The sequence below is a fragment of the Xiphophorus couchianus genome, chromosome 16, assembly GCF_001444195.1.
Source record: "Xiphophorus couchianus chromosome 16, X_couchianus-1.0, whole genome shotgun sequence".
Taxonomy (NCBI): domain Eukaryota; kingdom Metazoa; phylum Chordata; class Actinopteri; order Cyprinodontiformes; family Poeciliidae; genus Xiphophorus; species Xiphophorus couchianus.
Genome location: NC_040243.1, coordinates 12,828,104 through 12,846,920, shown reverse-complemented (window position 1 = coordinate 12,846,920; position 18,817 = coordinate 12,828,104). Strand labels below are relative to the sequence as shown.

Sequence of the window (18,817 nt, the reverse complement as noted above, 5' to 3'; positions counted from 1 at the left end):
TCTTGAAGAACATTGCTGGTTTAAATCAGGGATAAATTACACAACAATATGCAAAGAGTATTTTTCAATCCACCATCTGAAAATGAATTGCAAACCACCAAGACGTGACTGCCCACCTAAGCTAATTGGGTGACTGGATAGAGCATTAATAGGAGTCATGGTTAATAAGCCCTTGATAACTGAAGGACTTGCAGACATCCGCCCTTCAAGTGAAAGAAATCATTAAAGTGAGATGTGTTAATTGTGCATTCAACAAATATGGCCTTCATGCACTATAAATAGAAACCTACAAGGATAAAATCCTGTTTTTATCTTGCTTCAGGTCAGGTGGGGGACATGGTAAATGTGTTAGTGCTCTATTCATAAGACTGAAATGAAATCTGTAAACATGCAAACACATGTGGAGATGAAAATTAACACATCGCCCTGAACTATCTATTAAACAAGACGTCTTTCTTCAGGAGAAGGAAAAACACACAAAACAGAAGAAGAAGAAAGAGAGTTGATGAGAAGATGAACTGAGCAAAAACAAACCACAATACCCAAAAGAAGAGCACAGAGGCTAGAAAACACAGATTAAGACTGTGGTGGCTCATCTTCCAGCATGACAAATACAGCACATGCTCAGCTACAGTGGTCAGGTCAAAGCATATTCATGTGTTATAATTGTCTAGTCAAAGATCACACCTTAGTCCTGTTTAGTCTGTGGCCAATACATATATATTATTTTCCCAACATTACCCTTTTTGTGCATGGAATGCACATCAGTGAGAAGCCTGTAACATCACAGATTCATCCTGCTTGGTTTTTATGTGTTGCAGCTTAATTTGTGCTGCTTCAATTATGTTTTTAAGTCATGCCTTACTGGTTCCACTTTGAATATCTGGTATCATTGTTATTATTTTGTGTTTTGCACACCACTTGCTTGTGCTTTCTTAAATAGCCCTGTAAACTACGTTGCTTTCTTTTATTACTTGTTTTTCTGTTTTTTTTTTTTAACGTGAATGCTTTGAGACACTATTGTGTTTTGCACCATGGGGCTACTGTACATCATGAATAATTGCCTCAAACCTGACCACTCATGAAAACACAACCCCCCATTCTTCCAGAGTATCGCGAGAAGAGAGCCGCAGCCCCCCTCTGAACGCTCTGTGTGTGTGTGTTTGAGGCTGTGTAGGGGGGGGGGTCCGCCTGATGTCATTTGGCAGAAGGGGAGGCACAGCTAGTGGTGGGCACACGGGTGGAAAGCATAACAATAACGGCACCGATTCATCGTTCATGTTGGGGCGTTTAAACTCGCAGTGTTTTTAAAGCGTCTGGCTGTGGTCCGGAGCGAGAGAAGAGGAGGGCAGCTGGCTGGCTAATGGGCTGAAAGTACCAGATGCTATTCCAGCAGAGAAGGAGAAGAGACTCTCTTCAGCGAGACAGGGTGATGGGTTCTCGTTTTCCTGACGGGTAACCGTGAACCGACGCTCGAAACGCGGATATTTCGGACAGTGGGAACTCGCTCCGCATCCCCTGGACTTCAGTAGGTGTGACATTGAGTGCGAAATGCCGTCGAGCAGCCTCTGGGCCGCAGCTCGGCTCATCGAGCCCGAGTCTGGGAAATAGCTAGCTAGCTGTCTGCTAGCAGCAGCTGTACCCGATGCTGCTGCTGCTGCAGCGGCTGCTCCTAAGCGGTTCCGTGCCACAACACAACCAGTCCGGGGCCTCAGCGCAGAGTGAGCCTTTGTTTTACATTACTGGACTTCAGCGGGGCTTTTGAGATGTGATGCTTTTGTGCGTCACGTCAGAGCCTTTTGTAGCTGGAGGCTCTCGCTTGCTTGACGCGAAGGGGCTAACATTGCTGCAAAATGCACAGCGGACCCTCAACAGCAGGCTCCTGTTGAAGGGGGCGAGGTTGGACAGATAACAGCCCACCCCGAGTCTCTCTGAACAGCCGGAGGGGGGTCCCGTTTGGACAACCACTACCACATTTCCCCCCGCGCCGAAACTCGCCGCTTCTTCTCCAGGCGACATGGATAAACTGACGATTATTTCAGGATGCCTGTTTCTGGCTGCAGATATCTTTGCAATAGCCAGCATTGCAAACCCAGACTGGATCAACACTGGTGAATCAACAGGTAAACCAACAGCCTTCTAAGTTCTTTCGATCAACAATATTCTGTGCAACTTAATTTTAGTTGGAGAAAATTGTTGGAATGAATATATATGAGATATGAACTGCAATAAATATAGCTTCACTAAATAAGTACCATGGATTCATGGTCGCTGTATCAGTAAAATATTTGGTGATTGCTAGTTCATTGCCAAAGTTGCAGTTGTTGCCTGAAACTACATGTTTAATTGAACCATGTAGTTTGTGCTGGTAGTAGCATTTCTTTCTTCATAATAACTAGATGGACTTCTCGCTAACCTAACCTGGGGTCTATGTTAAATTTGAACCCAAAGCAGAAAGACATTAAGTTGTTAAGTATTTCTTTATTAAAAGGCCCAGTAGTTCTCAAGTGTGTATTGCAAAACATTTGCAAAAGTTGAGCCAGTATTATCAAGTTAAGCTGGCAACCAGACTTCTTAACATACCCTGCTGCAGATGTAAAAGGATATTTTAACAAGAGTGATGTGTGATGCTCTGTTGGTATCTTGACTAAACTAAAAATGCACCACATGATCTGTCAGAGGCTGACGAAAGATGAAAAATCAGAAATCATCCAATCGTACTTAAATGCATCAAATCTTAAAGCCTCAGTTTTTCGGTCTGTAAACCAATCAACAAATGGCATGCATTATTGATGCATTTTAAGCTTAGTTTAATCAGCTAATGATCAAAGAAGTATGCTCTAATAATGCACAAGTGGGTATAATATTGTAATTCTTTTAAGTTTATTGTTTCATTCAAAACTGCTACCTCTATCGGAGAATATACAGCTACTTTTTTCCTCTTACCATCCAATAGTCCTCAGAACAGTGAGTAAATTCTGCTTATATAGCCAAGTGTTGCTCAAAGTGCTTTGTCATGAATGTGACCTGATAAAATCATAGCGAGTTAAAATCATGATACTGAAAGCACTGAAAAAATAAAACAAAATCAAATGAAACATTAATTATAATACAAATACAGTTTAAGTGATTTGCACTTGTCTCCATGTTCACTCTTAGCTGTTTTTTTTTTTTTTTTTTGAAGAACAACCAGTTGTAAAAACAATCAATATTCAAGCCCTTTCATCTCTTGAGCTGTTTATCGATAAAACCCCTTTTTACAAAGCCATCTTCATTCCTATGATATGTAATGATCTCTTGACATTTGAAGTGACCTTCGAGTGATCAGTTGAATCTGCGAACGTGTAATCAGTCAAATCAGACCTGCTGGTGCTGACGGCGAGTGTGAGCACGTGTGGCTTGTTTTAAATGCGCCGTTCCTGAAAACACATCCAGCCTATTGGCGGACAGCTGCTACTCTTTGTTCTCTTTGTAGAATGACAGCTTAATATGTGTGTCAGGGAGGATGCTCCATCCACCAGTCAGCATATGACTGTAACTCGGTGACATGAGTAATCTGTGCAGAAGCAATAATGGGATTTAATGAAATAGGCACATTGTCCACAATGCGGCTCGTTTGATTCTGTTGTGTAATGGGCCTCTTATTGTCCACTTCTTCAAATCCCCAGAGCTGCACTGGCTTTATACAGAAAATTGAACCTTTGCTATTTTAAACTGCAGTGTTGTGGTTTATGTGGGTGTTCTTATTGGAGTGGAAGTTGTCCAGCTAACAACTTCCAACTCGCTGTCACTCTTCTCACTTCCTCTCACAGAGGCTGCCTTTCTCTTATTTGTCCTGTCTTCAATGGTCTTATCACATGTGTGGGTGATAAAGCACTGAGATTCATCTTCACATCTCGTTTTTTTTCTTTGATGGCTTTAATAATGTTCCCGCTTCTGTCTAAAATGTGCAATTTCCATGCAAACAGAATCAAATGTTCTTTGTTCTCTGACAGTGCTTTTATTGTAATGTAAATGTGTTTTTATTTTAGATTAATTGCTTTGGGTACTGTGTTTCTATATAAAGCCTGAAAAAGATCTTAGTTGTGTAACGGCATATTTATAGGAAAGCAAGATATTGCACATTTATATTGAAATGCATTCCTTACTAACGCAGCTCGTTTCGTGGGTACGAACAAGTTATGCTGAATTAAAAAAAGCTATTGGCTTTGGGAACACTGAAAAGTAAAATATAATAACCATTGGTGCATGGGTCATTATGGTATTTTCACCATATGATAACCTTACTGTGGGTAAGGTAATACTGTGGGTAAAGTACCTCAGTATTAATCATTTAAAAAAATCATATATAGAATAATTGGACTGTGATGGACACTGGAGATAGGTATAGCTTGCCCTTGACCCTGCAAGGATAAGTAGGCATAGGTGAAGGATGGATGATGTAATAGCTTTTAAAACAAAAAGCAACAGTTTCTAGATTTCTGCCACTGAAATAATATGGATTATTATAGGTATAATGTTTGTCTTTTAGATTTATTATTGAGAACTTGGACGAACTTGTTGACATTCAGTTGCTTCATATATACATGACAATGAAGTCAAAAGTTTATATTTATGTATTTGGCAGACACCTTTATTCGAAGTGACTAACAATGCAGTTAATATCAAAGCTACTAATAACCAACTTACAAGAAGGAACCCTAGCAGGGTAGACATGGTGCAGGCATGGAGGGAAGTGAAGAAAGACACGGTGCAGCAGAGGTGTAACGAAATACAGTGTTGCACTGAAAAGTTATGTCTTTTGTCTAAAGAAAGTGTGTATCTCCTAAAATCTGTTTTGTTTCATTACCTATACAAATTTACTCATATGTTACATTTAGTGTACTGTTATTATTTCTATAACTTTTTTATAATTATTAAATTAGAAAGTTTTCAACATTTCAAACATGAAAATAGAGTTTATATTCAGATATTGTTGAATAATCTCTAAATCTCTCTCTCTCATCGCAGGCTAATTTTTATGCAGTTTTCAGTTTAAACAAAAAGGTTGACACCAATCCGCTGAGTTCAGCACCTGTTGTGTTATTGGAGGTTTTAGTCTGACATGCTTTTTATCTGACTGACTTTGTTCTCATATTATTGAGAAAACAGTCGACTTTGATAAAATCCGTCTTTGCTTCAGGTTTTTCCCACTGTTTTTAAATCTGTTTTTTTTTTAAATTTTGTAATAAAGAGTAAGCTAACCATTGATAAAGCCTGATTCAAAAATGGCTATAGCTATTTTTTTCCTATACTGTAACGCCACTTAAAAACTCTGCATTTTACAGTGCAGACAGAATTCAGATGCATAGCATAATCTCCACGAAAGCTGCACATTTCTGCCGTTACCATCTAAAGCCAACCTCCTGCAGAGCTTCGAAGCAGAGCCATTGTCACAGCAGTGTCAGACATAAACTGCGATTTTCTGCTGCTCAGAGTCTACGACTGTGTGGTGCACATTTATGTCCTTGTGGTGGATTTAATGGTTCTGAACATAAATGATAAGTAATGTTATTACATTTGCACCACCAGGATTATTTGTAGCCATTAATCAAAGTCGACTCTTAAAAGTCTCCAGAACATTTTGAAAATTGTATAGCCCTAGTTTTCGCTTTTTGATGATTTTTTTTAATGAATAAAATGTACAGTATTATTCAACCTTACCGTTTCATTCTTACCACATTATTATTATAGATTGTTAATATTGCCTCCATTTGAAGTTTTCCTTCAGATAGAAAAACCCTGATCTTCTCCATGTGCTTCTTGTTCATATGTGTAATAATGTGGAAACATGTTTTGACCCCTATGTTATAGGAACAATAACAATAACAACTTCAGCTCCATGTTGGATGTGGTTTGACAGTCATGTCAGTAACTTGGGCTATGAAAACATGCCCCCTTTTACAGACTTTTTGTCAAATAAATGCAAAATAATGAAACTTGATTTATATGCCATTTTCCCCTTGATAAATTATCTTTTGCAGACAGTTTTTGTATTGACTTAAGTTATCTTTGACATTAAACTTTGCTTGCTTTGAGACATTTGTGTGAGAAAAAAAAAAGAAGCAAAAACACAAATCTGTAAGAGGGTGAAATAAACATTCACACAAACTGCAACTTGTTCTAACTGGTCCACAGTTAGTGTGACGGTGATTTAGCCGAAAATAGATGAAATGGGACACAATTAAATTGTCTTATTTTAAGTATCACTTTTCAAAGCACAAGGGCACAGTGTTATTACTACAGAGCAGCTGAAACCAGGCCAGCCATTATCGTCCAGTTACAGCTCTGCTGTGCCAGCAGTTCTCACCTGCAGTTTGCCCAAAATTGAGAGAGTTTGACAGGCAAGGACAGAGACCGCAAACTGAGCTGCCATTGACTTGAACATTTTATTGGCCTCAGGTGAAGAAAGTACCATTTTGAAATGTGAAATATCTTTCATCTGTTGACTGTAAAAACCTGGATGCTGTGCAGCTCCAGCTGAAACATTTAGCCTGCAGGTGATGGAAATGATCTATGAAAAGAAATGATTTATTTCTTGTGTTGCAGGTGGAAAATCTAAACTATATTCTAATGTTTCGCAGGGCCTGAGGGTTATTATTTTATTTCTAAACTGTCATCTATAAGTTGTGCTTCATCCTAAAATAGAATAGATACCTTTTTATATAAGATGAAAGAACTACTGATTGAAGGCAGGAATCAGATTTTTTTTATTTAATCAAGGTTGATGGATGAACCTTTAACAATTAATCTGATGGTTTGTATCTGATGATATTCAAGAGAAGGTAATTAGGACATGATTAATGAAGATATCCATGAAGACATTCATTCATTGATGCTATTTTAAACACTGTATTTATATCTAATGTTGTTGAATTGTCCTCATTTCAGTGTAGTTTAGAGAGAGACTGCACAACTTTTCAGCAAAAACGTGCTGCTTCAGTGCTGTGTTTGATAATCACAGCTGAAAACGCATCTTGCGACATTATGATAATGATCCCTAGTATTTGGCATGCAGATTTATTCTTTTGTTTAAGGTGTTATTTTGACATCAGATCTGCCTAATTCAATAATGCTTCATTCTATGCGAGAGGCATTCTTAAAAATGTGTTTAGGTTATTTTGTGATGACAAATTCATGCTATGCCTCCATAAAGATACTTTCTATTTATTTAGGTGTTTTCGCAGTTAAAATATATTGACATGTTTTTTATTATAAGCACATGCACTGAAAATTATATTTTAACATCATATATGAGTGGATTTTCTGTGTTTAATAAAAAGCAATCCTGTAAAAATCAACACTTATTCAGACCTTCTTCCAGAGAATATTTTTGCTGTTCAACAAATAAGAAAAACCATCAGGGATGTTTTTTCTTTTCTTTTCTTTTCTTTTCATATTGCTTCACACGTAGTGCAGAGGGTCTCCATGTTTACAGTAGTCTTGTATTTGCCCTAACCAGTTGGTTTTATACCGTTTCTCTTACCATGCAGTTTGTAAATATGCAATGTCTATTGTTTGTCAGTCTTTAAGGATTTTTAGACTTATTTAAAGTGTGAGCATAGACTTATCACAGTCTGTGCTCTTGGGTAGAGCTACTTCAAAATTTGAATGACCAGATATCACTGCTTTTCAGATTGTTTGACCCTGACTGGTGACTGACTTGTTGTAAACTCAAATCCGGTCATTTCCCAATTGGTGAAGTCACCGTTGTTGGCTTTTTTTCTCCCCTCAGCATTCATGATTTTATGTACTGTGTTTAGTGTGTGAATTTTGGTTCTGCACAGCTGCGCGTCAGTGCCCCAATAATAAAAGCGGGCAACGTTAAAAAGCCTCCAGCTGCAGAAAAAGGCAGCTGTCTTGTGCGTTAGCTTACCTCTGTGCCGCCCACCACAGTTCAGAGACCATTTGGACTCATCCCTCCTGAGCCTGCAAACAGCAGCACCCCTGGTGCTTCACTAATGACAGCATCATCATCTTGCAGTTGAGCAGACGCTGCGCTCGTTTCCTCTCATTTGGGCCAAGATATGGTGAGAGGAGTGTTTTGATCATTGTGAGTGCAGAGCTGACGGCAGGGTAGCAGGGCATGATGGGGGCGTGAAAAAGAGCAGGGCCTCAAAATCGTAAATTGGCCCATTATTTTCTGTAAGTAATAGTGAGCACTACAGCGTGAGCGAGATTTGTAGACTATACATATTATTTTTTAGATTATTATTTTTTTATTTCTAGCCAAAAGGCACAATCATGCTGCACTCATGATTATTTGTTCTACCTTGCATTAATTTCAATTGTAGCGTTTCATTTCTGAATCCAAACATTCCTGTTTCTATTTAGGTTTATCACATGTAGGTTTAAAGGGACATGTGCCCAATCAGATCAAATACAAGCTGCTGCTGCCTTGTACACATTTAGATTGCTTGTCTGCGCATTTATTACCAACGCCTCAGTTGGAACATTACATCCGTTTTCAGTGCAGAGTGAAATGAGGGCTAACTGGATGTTTTTCAGCACCTGCAGGTTGTTCAATTCGCTTCATTAACTCTACATCGTGTCTGCGCCACAGCATCCTGTCATCCCCGAATAAAATCAAATCACTGTTGTCTTTTTCCATTGTCTCTGATGATGTACCAGAAGCAGATTAAATTTTTGAAACATCTCTTTATAAGGGGCACTGTGTCTTACCACTGAACTATCTGACATCATCAGCGTTTGGAAATTTGCAGCGTCATGGAAAATGGGAAGTTTTTAGTCATTGCTGTCTGCTATTTCTATACTATGCGAGTAAAGTCAAATTTATATCATGTAAATTACAGGATGATGGGAATGTCCTATACATAAGGTTACAATGTAGTTCTAAATTTGCACAATTTTTGACCGAGTTGAAAGAAAATCTTAGCATTGCTTTTATATGATATTTTTGCCTTTGGAGAGTTGGTCTTTTCATGCCCTACTATTTTAGGTTCAAAAAGAGTCGGAACATTTTATACAGACCAGACATCAAGTTATGCTTATCCTGTGAATCCTTCATATCTGCTCTGACAACAGATAATTTACTGTAATTACATATATTCTACTTATAGTTTGCCTTAAAGGAAAACTATAAAGCAACTAAATCCTGCTGTGACTCCAGCAGGAGTTTGCTCATAGTTATTATGGTTTGATCAATGGTCTTAATCTGTTATATTGCATGAGTCAACTTCCCCAAAACCGAGAGCAGAACCACAATGAAGGAAATGTGAGTAATACAAAATATTTTAGAAAATGTTACTCATTTAATTGTACGTGAGATTTGTTATTGTTTCTGTACTTTGTATAAATAGAACAAAGAAAAAAACTTGATGCATGATGGTTAATTACAAAAATGTACTAATTACAAGAGTTTAAACCCTATAGAGTTACTATTGACAGCTAGTTGAATTTGTCTGATGCATTCACAGTCTGGAAAAATAGAATATATTCTTAGTTCCCGACTAATCCTCTGTCTGTACTGGTCATACTTAAAGTTAATGACTTTTGGTCACCGGCTTTTCATCTGTGGTTCTCTACATTAAATGAACCATTTATACCGCTATGATCTCTTAAGAGAGTTATTGATTACTTGTCATGTAAATGAAATAATTTTTCAGTGTTTTTTATTTTTGTCATGCAACATTTGATGACGCCAGAACTAACAGGATTGTGTTCTTTAACTATACCCTTTGACATAGTGAATGAACAAGATGTCACGAAGACAGTTTTGTTGTTATGTTGTGTGACGTTTGTGGTTTAACACCTGGAATTGCAGTGTGAGCTCAGCTGTCCCTCTGACTTGTAGAAAACACCTAACAGAGCTTCTGTCAGTGTTTTTACACTAAGGAGGCGTGAATGTTCCTGTTTTGTTTTGGGTAAAAGTGATCATCCCAGGAGGAATTTGTGGATAAAGCCTGAATCTGCTGTGTAAAACCAGGATTACTTTATTTAGAGCAACCATTCAGCTTGTTTTTGTCTTCTTTTACTGTTTCATTGGCATTATTGAATTGAAAGCAGTAAAAGGATCCTCTTTTGAGTGTTTGTTTTTAAGTGTGACCAGACAAAGGGGGGAAAATGGCTAAATGCGTCATTGTCTGTGCGTCCTGGCAGTGCTCATTACCTCCGTTTCTTTATAGAATTACCCAAGATGCCTGTGAATGCCAGGTGTGAGCAGGGCATGTGTTAGTGATTGTCTGTAAGCTCAATCCAGGCCTTACTCTTCATGACAGTGAAGTGGATGTTTTAACCCTTCCAGTTTGATAGAAAAGTACATTTATCTGACAAATTATTGTGGCTACGTAAAATTCAGCAGTTAATATTTTTATGAAATGTTTTGTTTTTGGGTCATATTTTGTGTGACTGTCTGATTAGAGAAAAGTATGCATTAAAAATACACCTTTGTTTGACTAATACTGATATTTAAACAGGAACAGTTTGTGTTTGTTGCTGCTGGCTGAATTGTTTACCTGCGTTCATTTAGCATAGCGTGCCTGCCTGTTGTATGGCAGGAATCCCACTGAGTGCTGGTAAAACAGCAGGAGGTCAGGGGATGCAGGGAAAACAGTCGTAAACCCTTCTATTACCCGCAGCAATCAAACTTTTGTCTAATTCCCCTTCAACTTGTCCCTGCCACTTTCTGCCTTGTTTCTTCAACGTTGTTCTGTAACACCAAAATGACTTTAGAAAAGTGTTGTTGAGTAAACTAAGCCTGTCATGTACCAGTTTAGTAGGGGGTGTTTAACATTTAGTTACCGCATAAGTGAAAACTACATTAGCATCACAGAGTTAGTGAAAACATCTATTAAGTTGCCACCTTTTGTGCTAAATTCGAAGGTTTTTCATTGTAAGCTCATGTAGATGTAAAGTTTGCTGTTCCTGCAGTTCATCAGAGCCATTGTAGACATTTACACCATTTTCTTTTAAACCACAGGCATTGTTTTTTCTGAGCTAGCCGAGCTGGGGAAGCTGGTTGCTATACTATAAAAGCATGTTTTCTCTGGGCGGTATAAAAGGGACAGGATTTCCTCTGTGGAGTCTGCATAACCCTCAGCACTCACAGGCCTGAGAGAGCACACAGACTTCGGTTGTTTATTGCGGTTAAATTGATTTTTGATTCATATTCATTAAACACAAAGTTTAAAACTAACGAGGAATAAGTTGTTCATACATTTGCCAGACAAAGACTGAACCTGAAACTTCAGCTTGCATATTTGTCCCATTCTACCTTCCACCCACCTACTGAGCCTCTGAACTTTTATGATACTGCCTACAAAGGCCCACCTCTTCAGTGAAGGGGTTATTTTGTGTTTTTATTGCTCATTTAAGAACAAATGTGTTCTGGGGGAAAACGTTTTTAAAACAGGTAAGGATCACTCTCTCTGACTCAGATATTCATTCTGTGTACCTGTTTGACAATGAAATTAAGTTGTCACATATATTTTGATAAACTCCCATAGGACTCGAGAATTTAGACATATTATTTTGTTATTTTAATGAAGTTTGCCATACTACCTTACAAACTAAACCATAGAATACAGAAAGGCATGATTAGAAAAAAAGGCAAGGTAATTTTATGTATTTATATGGTACAAGAAGGCAATTCGAAGTGCTTTACATGATTAGAAGAAAGAACAAAAAACGACAAACAAGCAGGTGCCAGAGTGATTTAAAAAAAGTCACTTGAGACTATTTCTAGTTTAATAGAAAACTCAAATTACACTCACTCAATACATTTCTTTAACTGAAAATCAGATTTCCGCTCAACAAAAGTCTACTTAAACCTGTTTTAATTACACATTCATACAATAAAAGAGAGACTGTGTTGAATGGTGCAGTTTCCTTTCTATCTGCTGTGTCCTTATATCCATGTTTAGGGGAGGGCAGGTGAAACGGTGATTAGGTTTTCCAGAGTCAAATACTTCTTTGTTGAGCTGTAGGTTGTTACTTTAATGCTGGCTATGAGATGCTGATGTAAAGTAGTGAGCTTTTTCCTGCACTTTAAGGCTACTGATATGAACTGTTGGGACAGCATTAGGCATTATATTAAACAACTCTAATCGGTATCTGGGACATCTGGATCTGAAAGTCCCCAGTAGCTAATGAAGCATTAAGTTGCATGACAGCCTGACAAACCTTATTATCCACTGTCCAGTAATAGAAGAAATCAGTCTTACTTGACGCTTTGTTTTTCAAGTGAGTACTTCTTGCCTTGTGCCGTATCCTAGAGGGCCCACCTTTTATTTAAAGAGACCTGTGGTCAGCAGAGAGGTAAACAAAGTGAAGCTGTTCTGCTTACTCAGGTAGAAAATCCCCTTGAGGTTTTGCTTTTAATTGAACAAGATGCCTTTAGAGAAGCATGGGTCTGCTTTTAGCACCAGCCTTTACACTCTGTCAGAGCTTGTCTCATGACTCGGTTTGATGCTCGCATCCATTAAACTTCTTGTCTTGATTAATCATAGATAAGTACAGTGGAGCATTTTGATCGCAGATGTGTGCTTGCATTTTCCATGATCTTTAACCGAGATCTTGGGAGATAAAGTCAGATAGTTTGAGCTGAATTTGGACAGCTTGCACATTCATATTTACTGAACCTTTTAAAACTGCGGCAGCTCTGTCCAACATGACTTGAAATGTCACAGCTGTGTGGGATGCACTAACTGGCAGGATAGATCTCATCTTCGCCCTCGCTGCAAGCGTGGAAAACATTTTTCGCTGTCATAATGGTTGAAATGGTGACAATTCAAAATATCCTTTTTCCCCATTCCTCCTCCTTCTCTTTGTTCATGCTCCTTTTCTTTCATACGAGACAATTCCTGTCTGTCTGTCTCAGACCTCACTATATCCTGTGAGGTCTGAGATTCTGATTAGATCAGGTATGCAGGTAGTGGCGTTGACTTTATTTAGAAAATTTTAATGGTGTTGGGTACAAAATCAGTCAGTCGTTTTTTGGCAATAAGTTAGTTTATTGGTTTCTGGAAAATGGGATGTTTCAAAAACTTCCAGATTGTTAAGAAACAATAAATGGGCACTGCAGCGTTAGTCCAGCTTGTCATCTAGCAACCCAAGCTGAACTCCAGCACATTTGGTCAACTGGTTTTCCCTGTATGTGCTGTACAATTGTTCATGGAAAAGACAAGTATTTTGTTCTTGACTTACCATTCAGAAACTACTTTCTGCATTCATGTTGGTTTTACAGAAGGCTCCACTTCTGCTTTTCAAAGATGTATAGTAATTGTGTATCTGTTTGCAGCCATTTTCATGTGTCAGTGTATATGATGAGTGTGGATTTAAAGTGACAAGACGCTCTAAATCAGCTTATTCTGCAAGAAACTTAACTGACTAGATTCAAATCTCATTATCTAAGAATTATTTGTGCAAAAAATGTAATGGACATGCTTCATATAGCCTTGTAACATGTTTAAGAAACCATAATAGAACCCTTTATTATGTGGCTGTTACGTAATAAAACATAAAAATGTAACGCTATGTTTCTGCTTTATCTGGTAATACTACGAGTAAATTAAAGCAAACCTTTTCATGTGTTCCTCTCCTCTGCAGGCGCCCTTACGGTCGGTCTTGTCCGGCAGTGTCAGACCATACACGGACGAGAGCGGACCTGTATCCCGCCACGACTGCCCCCTGAGTGGGTCACTACGCTCTTCTTCATCATCATGGGCATCATATCCCTCACAGTCACCTGCGGACTGCTAGTTGCATCGCATTGGCGCAGAGAAGCCACCAAATATGCCCGCTGGATTGCCTTCACTGGCAGTAAGTGAAGAAAATTATATTCAAAGATTTTCCTGAGAAATTATGTTTCTCAGGAAACTAAAGTTGAATTACTTGAGAAAATATAAATGTATATAGTCCTCTTGATTTTTTTGACAAACATAGAGGACTGCGGCTGGTTTGGTGCATGTGTAGGTGGACAATATAACCGCAGCTCCTCTTCTTTCCCTTAAACTGTAAAGTTTTTTTTTTTTTCTCCACACAATATTTCTGTATAGATGCACTTGCAGCACTCCACAATAACTCTTCCATCTCACGCATTGTGCCTGGGCTGGTTTTACAAAGCTCTGTGGGTTGGTGGAATTCGATTGGTCAGTCAGTTCAGGGAAGCGGCAGCTTCGAGCACTCTCACACTGATGGAGCAGTGGTATGTGAAGCCACAATGGCTCGCATTATTGTCTGAAAGCTGGAGGCATTTTTTTTAAATGGCTCAGACACAAAAAGGAAAAACACCCTGAGGATTTGCAAAAAGAAAACATTAAGATGAATACTTGTTCCCTGCCAGGTCTTGTGCAATTTTTTTTTTTTTTTTTTTTTTTTTTTTTTGCTTTGGGGTCAGACCACCCACAGAGATTTCTTGTTTATTTGTTTATCAGGAGAACATACATTGATATTACATACATTTTGCACAGCTTACATGACTTCTCCGATTTTTTTTTTTTTTAACACACAACGAACATAAATCCCCGTACTGACATAACAAAAACGAGACCAAATAAGTAAAATTACATAAAAATTAAAAATAAAATAAAAAAAGGGGGGGGCAGGGGGGATGAGGGGGTTGGACGGCATTGAGAGCCTAAAAGGCAACAGCACCTTACTCAATTGTTCTGTAAATTTTAGTACCATGACATGATGGGTCAGTCACATCAAGATATGCATTATAAAGGCAGAGATTTTAAGTATGTCACAAAAGGTGCCCACTTGTGAGTAAATTTTGCTGAACTACCTTTCACTGTTAATAAAATCTTTTCTATCCTTAAGCATGATCTTACAGTATTAAGCCATTGTGAAGTAGATGGAGATATAGGAGATTTCCAGCAGAGTAAAATGCAGCGTCTGGCAAGGAGAGAACAGAAAGCCAAGACCTCCCCCTGCAGGGGCGACAGATTAAGTGAGGTCCCTGGAACTCCAAAAATGGCAATTAGTGGATCGCTTCGGATCTGGATTCCAAAAACCCCTGAGAGTATGGAAAAGACATAGTTCCAAAATTTTTGTAAGCTCGGGCAAAAGAAAAACATATGACTTAAGTTGCAGGGAGAGGTCTGGCATCTGTCACACTGGTCTAAAATCGAAGGAAAAATTGTAGATAGACGGGATTTTGAGAAATGGACTCTGTTTATCACTTGAAACTGTACAAGCTGTAATCTGGCACATGGTGTGCTTTGACGTATACTGAGAATAACTTTATCCCACCATGAATCAGACAGTTTAACGCCCAATTCACGTTCCCATAGAGTTCTGGTTTTACCCGATGAATCGGGCTCAATTCCCATAAGCTTGCCATATATATTAGAAAGGGGTGATTTCAGATTGGGTGTCAAAACTAGAAGGTCGACCCATGGTGGATCAACAGGAAGAGTTGGGAAATTTGGGAACAACGAAGAAACACAATGTCTAATTTGGAAATAGAGAAACAGATGAGAAGTAGGTAGGTTAAATTTCGAGGACAACTCCGAAAAACCAAGAAATAGACCATCTTTGTAGAGATCTCTCATTGTACAAATGCCTCTCTCATGCCAAACTCTGTAGCCAACATTAGTGGTCGCAGGAGAAAATAAAGGATTTTTTAATAACGGCATTTTAATAGAGGGAGACATAAATTTAAAATGAGACCTAAATTGTGACCAGATCTTAAGTGTAGAGAGCACTATAGGATTTGTAATAACAGAGGATAGTTTAATTGGTAGTGATGAATAGATAATTGAGGCAGGTGACAAAGATGTAGAAATCGATTGAATTTCAAGTTTACACCAGATCAGATTAGGTGAATTTAGCCAATAAATCAATTTATGAATATGTGAAGACCAGTAATACATTGCAAAATTGGGTAAGGAAAGACCACCACTCGTGGTGAACTGCTGCAAGAGAGAAAGCCTCAATCTGGGGGCCTTATTGTTCCACAAAAATGAAGAAACCATCTGATCGAGGGACTTGAAGAATTGTCTAGGCAAGAATAGAGGGATACATTGAAATAAAAAAAGAAGTCTAGGTAGAACATTCATTTTAATAACATTAATCTTGCCAATTAGTGAAAGAGGGAGAGAGTTCCAACTCTTAAAATCTGATGCAATTTGAGAGACTAGGGGGGCAAAATTCTGAGAAAACATTGAGGGCAGAGTACGTGTAATATTAATTCCCAAGTACCTAAACCCTGAGGGGCTGAGTCTAAAAGGAATGTCAGGAAGCCCAAGTTCCAATGCCAATGAGTTTACTGGGTAGCATTCACTTTTAAGCAAGTTAATTTTGTAGCCGGAGAAAGATCCAAATTTTTCAAGAATATCCAAAATTGGAGGAAGACTATGTAAAGGATCTGAAACATACAAGAGAAGGTCGTCTGCATATAAGGACAGTTTAAGTTCAACACCAGAGCGGATAATTCCATGAAAAGAAGAGAGGGATCTTAGCGCAGCAGAAAGAGGTTCAATGGCTAACGCAAACAAGAGAGGAGAAAGAGGACAACCCTGTCTCGTACCGCGTCCCAACGGAAAATAATCAGATTGGACGGAGTTGGTGACAATACAAGCCTGAGGAGATGAATAAAGTAGCTTGATCCAGGCCAAAAACCTCCCCCCAAAACCAAACCTTTTGAGAACGGCAAAGAGGTACTCCCATTCTACTCGATCAAAGGCTTTCTCGGCGTCAAGAGAAATGATCACCTCCGGAGACGTGGAGGAATGAGCTGAAAAAATTGCATTCAATAGTGTACGAATATTAAAGAACAAATGACGACCTTTGATGAATCCATTCTGTTCATGCGAAATAATCTGAGGAAGCACCATCTCAAGCCGAGTTGCGAGTATTTTAGCTAAAATTTTAAAATCCACATTCAAGAGCGACAGGGGCCTATAAGACTCGCAAGCAGTAGGATCTTTACCCCTCTTCAACAGGAGAGAAATTGAAGCCTGAGCCAACGTGGGGGGCAACAGGCCACGCCCCAGGGACTCATTATAGACCTCGAGAAGAAGAGGGGCCATCTTGTCTTTAAATTTCTTAAAAAATTCGGCAGAAAATCCGTCCGAGCCGGGAGCCTTACCACTCTGCATATTATTGATTGATGTAAAAATTTCTTCCAATTTGATGGGAGCATCAAGTTGATCAGAAACCAATTTACTTAACCTAGGGACGTCAATATTCTGAAGAAAGGCAAATAACTCATCTGAGCCCGATTGCAGTTCAGATTTATACAGATTACAATAAAATTTCTTAAAAATGTCACTGATAGAAACAGGATCGGAAACGAGATTGCCCAACTGATCCTTGATTTGAGATATTGTGCGAGAGCTAGCTTTGCGTTTCAGTTGGTGTGCCAGGAGCCTACTTGGTTTTTCTCCATGCTCATAATAAGAGGCTCGAGATCGAATCAAGAGACGCTCCGCATCAGAAGTTGTTAGGAGATCAAGTTCAGTTTGAAGATCCAGTCGTTGCTTCAGTAAAGCGAATGACGGATTAGTGGCATTTTGCCTGTCGATTTCCTGAATTTTTGTTGATATTTCTGATATTTTAGTACGGATATTTTTATTAGCATTAGCTGAAAAAGAAATAATCTGACCCCGAAGATAGGCTTTTAATGTTTCCCATAATAATGAGAAAGAAACTGTGTCGCTCTTGTTAAACGTAAGGAAATCATCAATTGTTGATAGGATAAATTTATTGAATGCTTCATCTGATAACAGGAGACTATTAAATCTCCAACAAGGGCAAGAACGGGGTTTATTCATGAAGTTTATATCAAGGCTTAAAGGGGAATGATCAGAAATAATAATCGGATAGTATTCAGAAGATGTGGCTCTATGCATTAAAGAGCCATCAATAAAAAAATAATCTATACGGGAATAGGACTGGTGTACCTGAGAGAAAAAAGAATACGTCTTAGTTAGCGGATTACGTGCCCTCCATGGATCTACATACCCATTTTGGGTCATAAAGTCCGAAATTGATTTAGACATATTTGACTGCGTAGAGGCCCGAGATGAGGAGCGATCTAATGCTAGGTTCATTACACAGTTCAAGTCCCCAGCTAGAATCAACAAATGAGTGTCAAGAAAAGGAAGTGTGCTAAATAGATTATTTATAAAATCAGGATTATCAAAGTTTGGTGCATAAATGTTCACTAATAAGACAGGGGTATGGAACAGACTACCTGCAATTATAAGAAATCTGCCATTTGTGTCTCGCATTATTTTTGATGCTGTGAAATGAACCTTCTTATTAAATAATATGGCTACTCCTCTAGCTTTCGAGTTGAAGCCCGAGTGGTAAATCTCTCCAACCCATGAATATTTGAGCCTGGACCAATTTGCATTCTGCAGATGTGTTTCCTGTAGAAATACTACATCAGGGTTTAGGCGCTTCAGATGAGAGTTTATTTTAGATCTCTTCACTGGACTATTAAGACCTTTAACATTCCAACTTAGGAATCTAACAGATGCTTTCAAATCAACAGACATGTGACCAGTTGTTTATAACAGAAGTTGAAAGATATCGCCACCCCCTCCATCCCCAAGAAGGGAAAAAAAAAAAAAATCACAAAAAACAAAAGAAAACATATACAAACATTTTCCCCCCCACCCCTTACTTGCACTCTGCCCTTCCCCAAATGAAGGGACCGTGCAGACTCCAACAGGAGCCACTTTAAACTTATCCTTACAGCCAAACAGCGCAACAACAACAAAAAAGCTCCCTTTAATACTAGGCGACTCCTGCAGAATCAGCAGAATAGAGAGAAAATTTAAATATACAATAGGCACTATTCTAGGAA

At 38.6% G+C, this 18,817-nt stretch overlaps 1 protein-coding gene across 1 annotated transcript in view; it reads left to right on the top strand.

Moving 5' to 3' along the window:
* The first annotated feature begins 1,145 nt into the window (after positions 1 to 1,145).
* mosmoa (modulator of smoothened a) overlaps positions 1,146 to 18,817 on the top strand; it is a 31,071-nt gene continuing 13,399 nt past the window's right edge. Inside the window, exons 1-2 of the mRNA XM_028042226.1 lie at positions 1,146 to 2,123; positions 13,606 to 13,818. Of these exons, the coding sequence (XP_027898027.1) occupies positions 2,018 to 2,123; positions 13,606 to 13,818 (319 nt within the window). The 5' untranslated portion in view covers positions 1,146 to 2,017. The remainder of the gene's footprint in view (positions 2,124 to 13,605; positions 13,819 to 18,817) is intronic.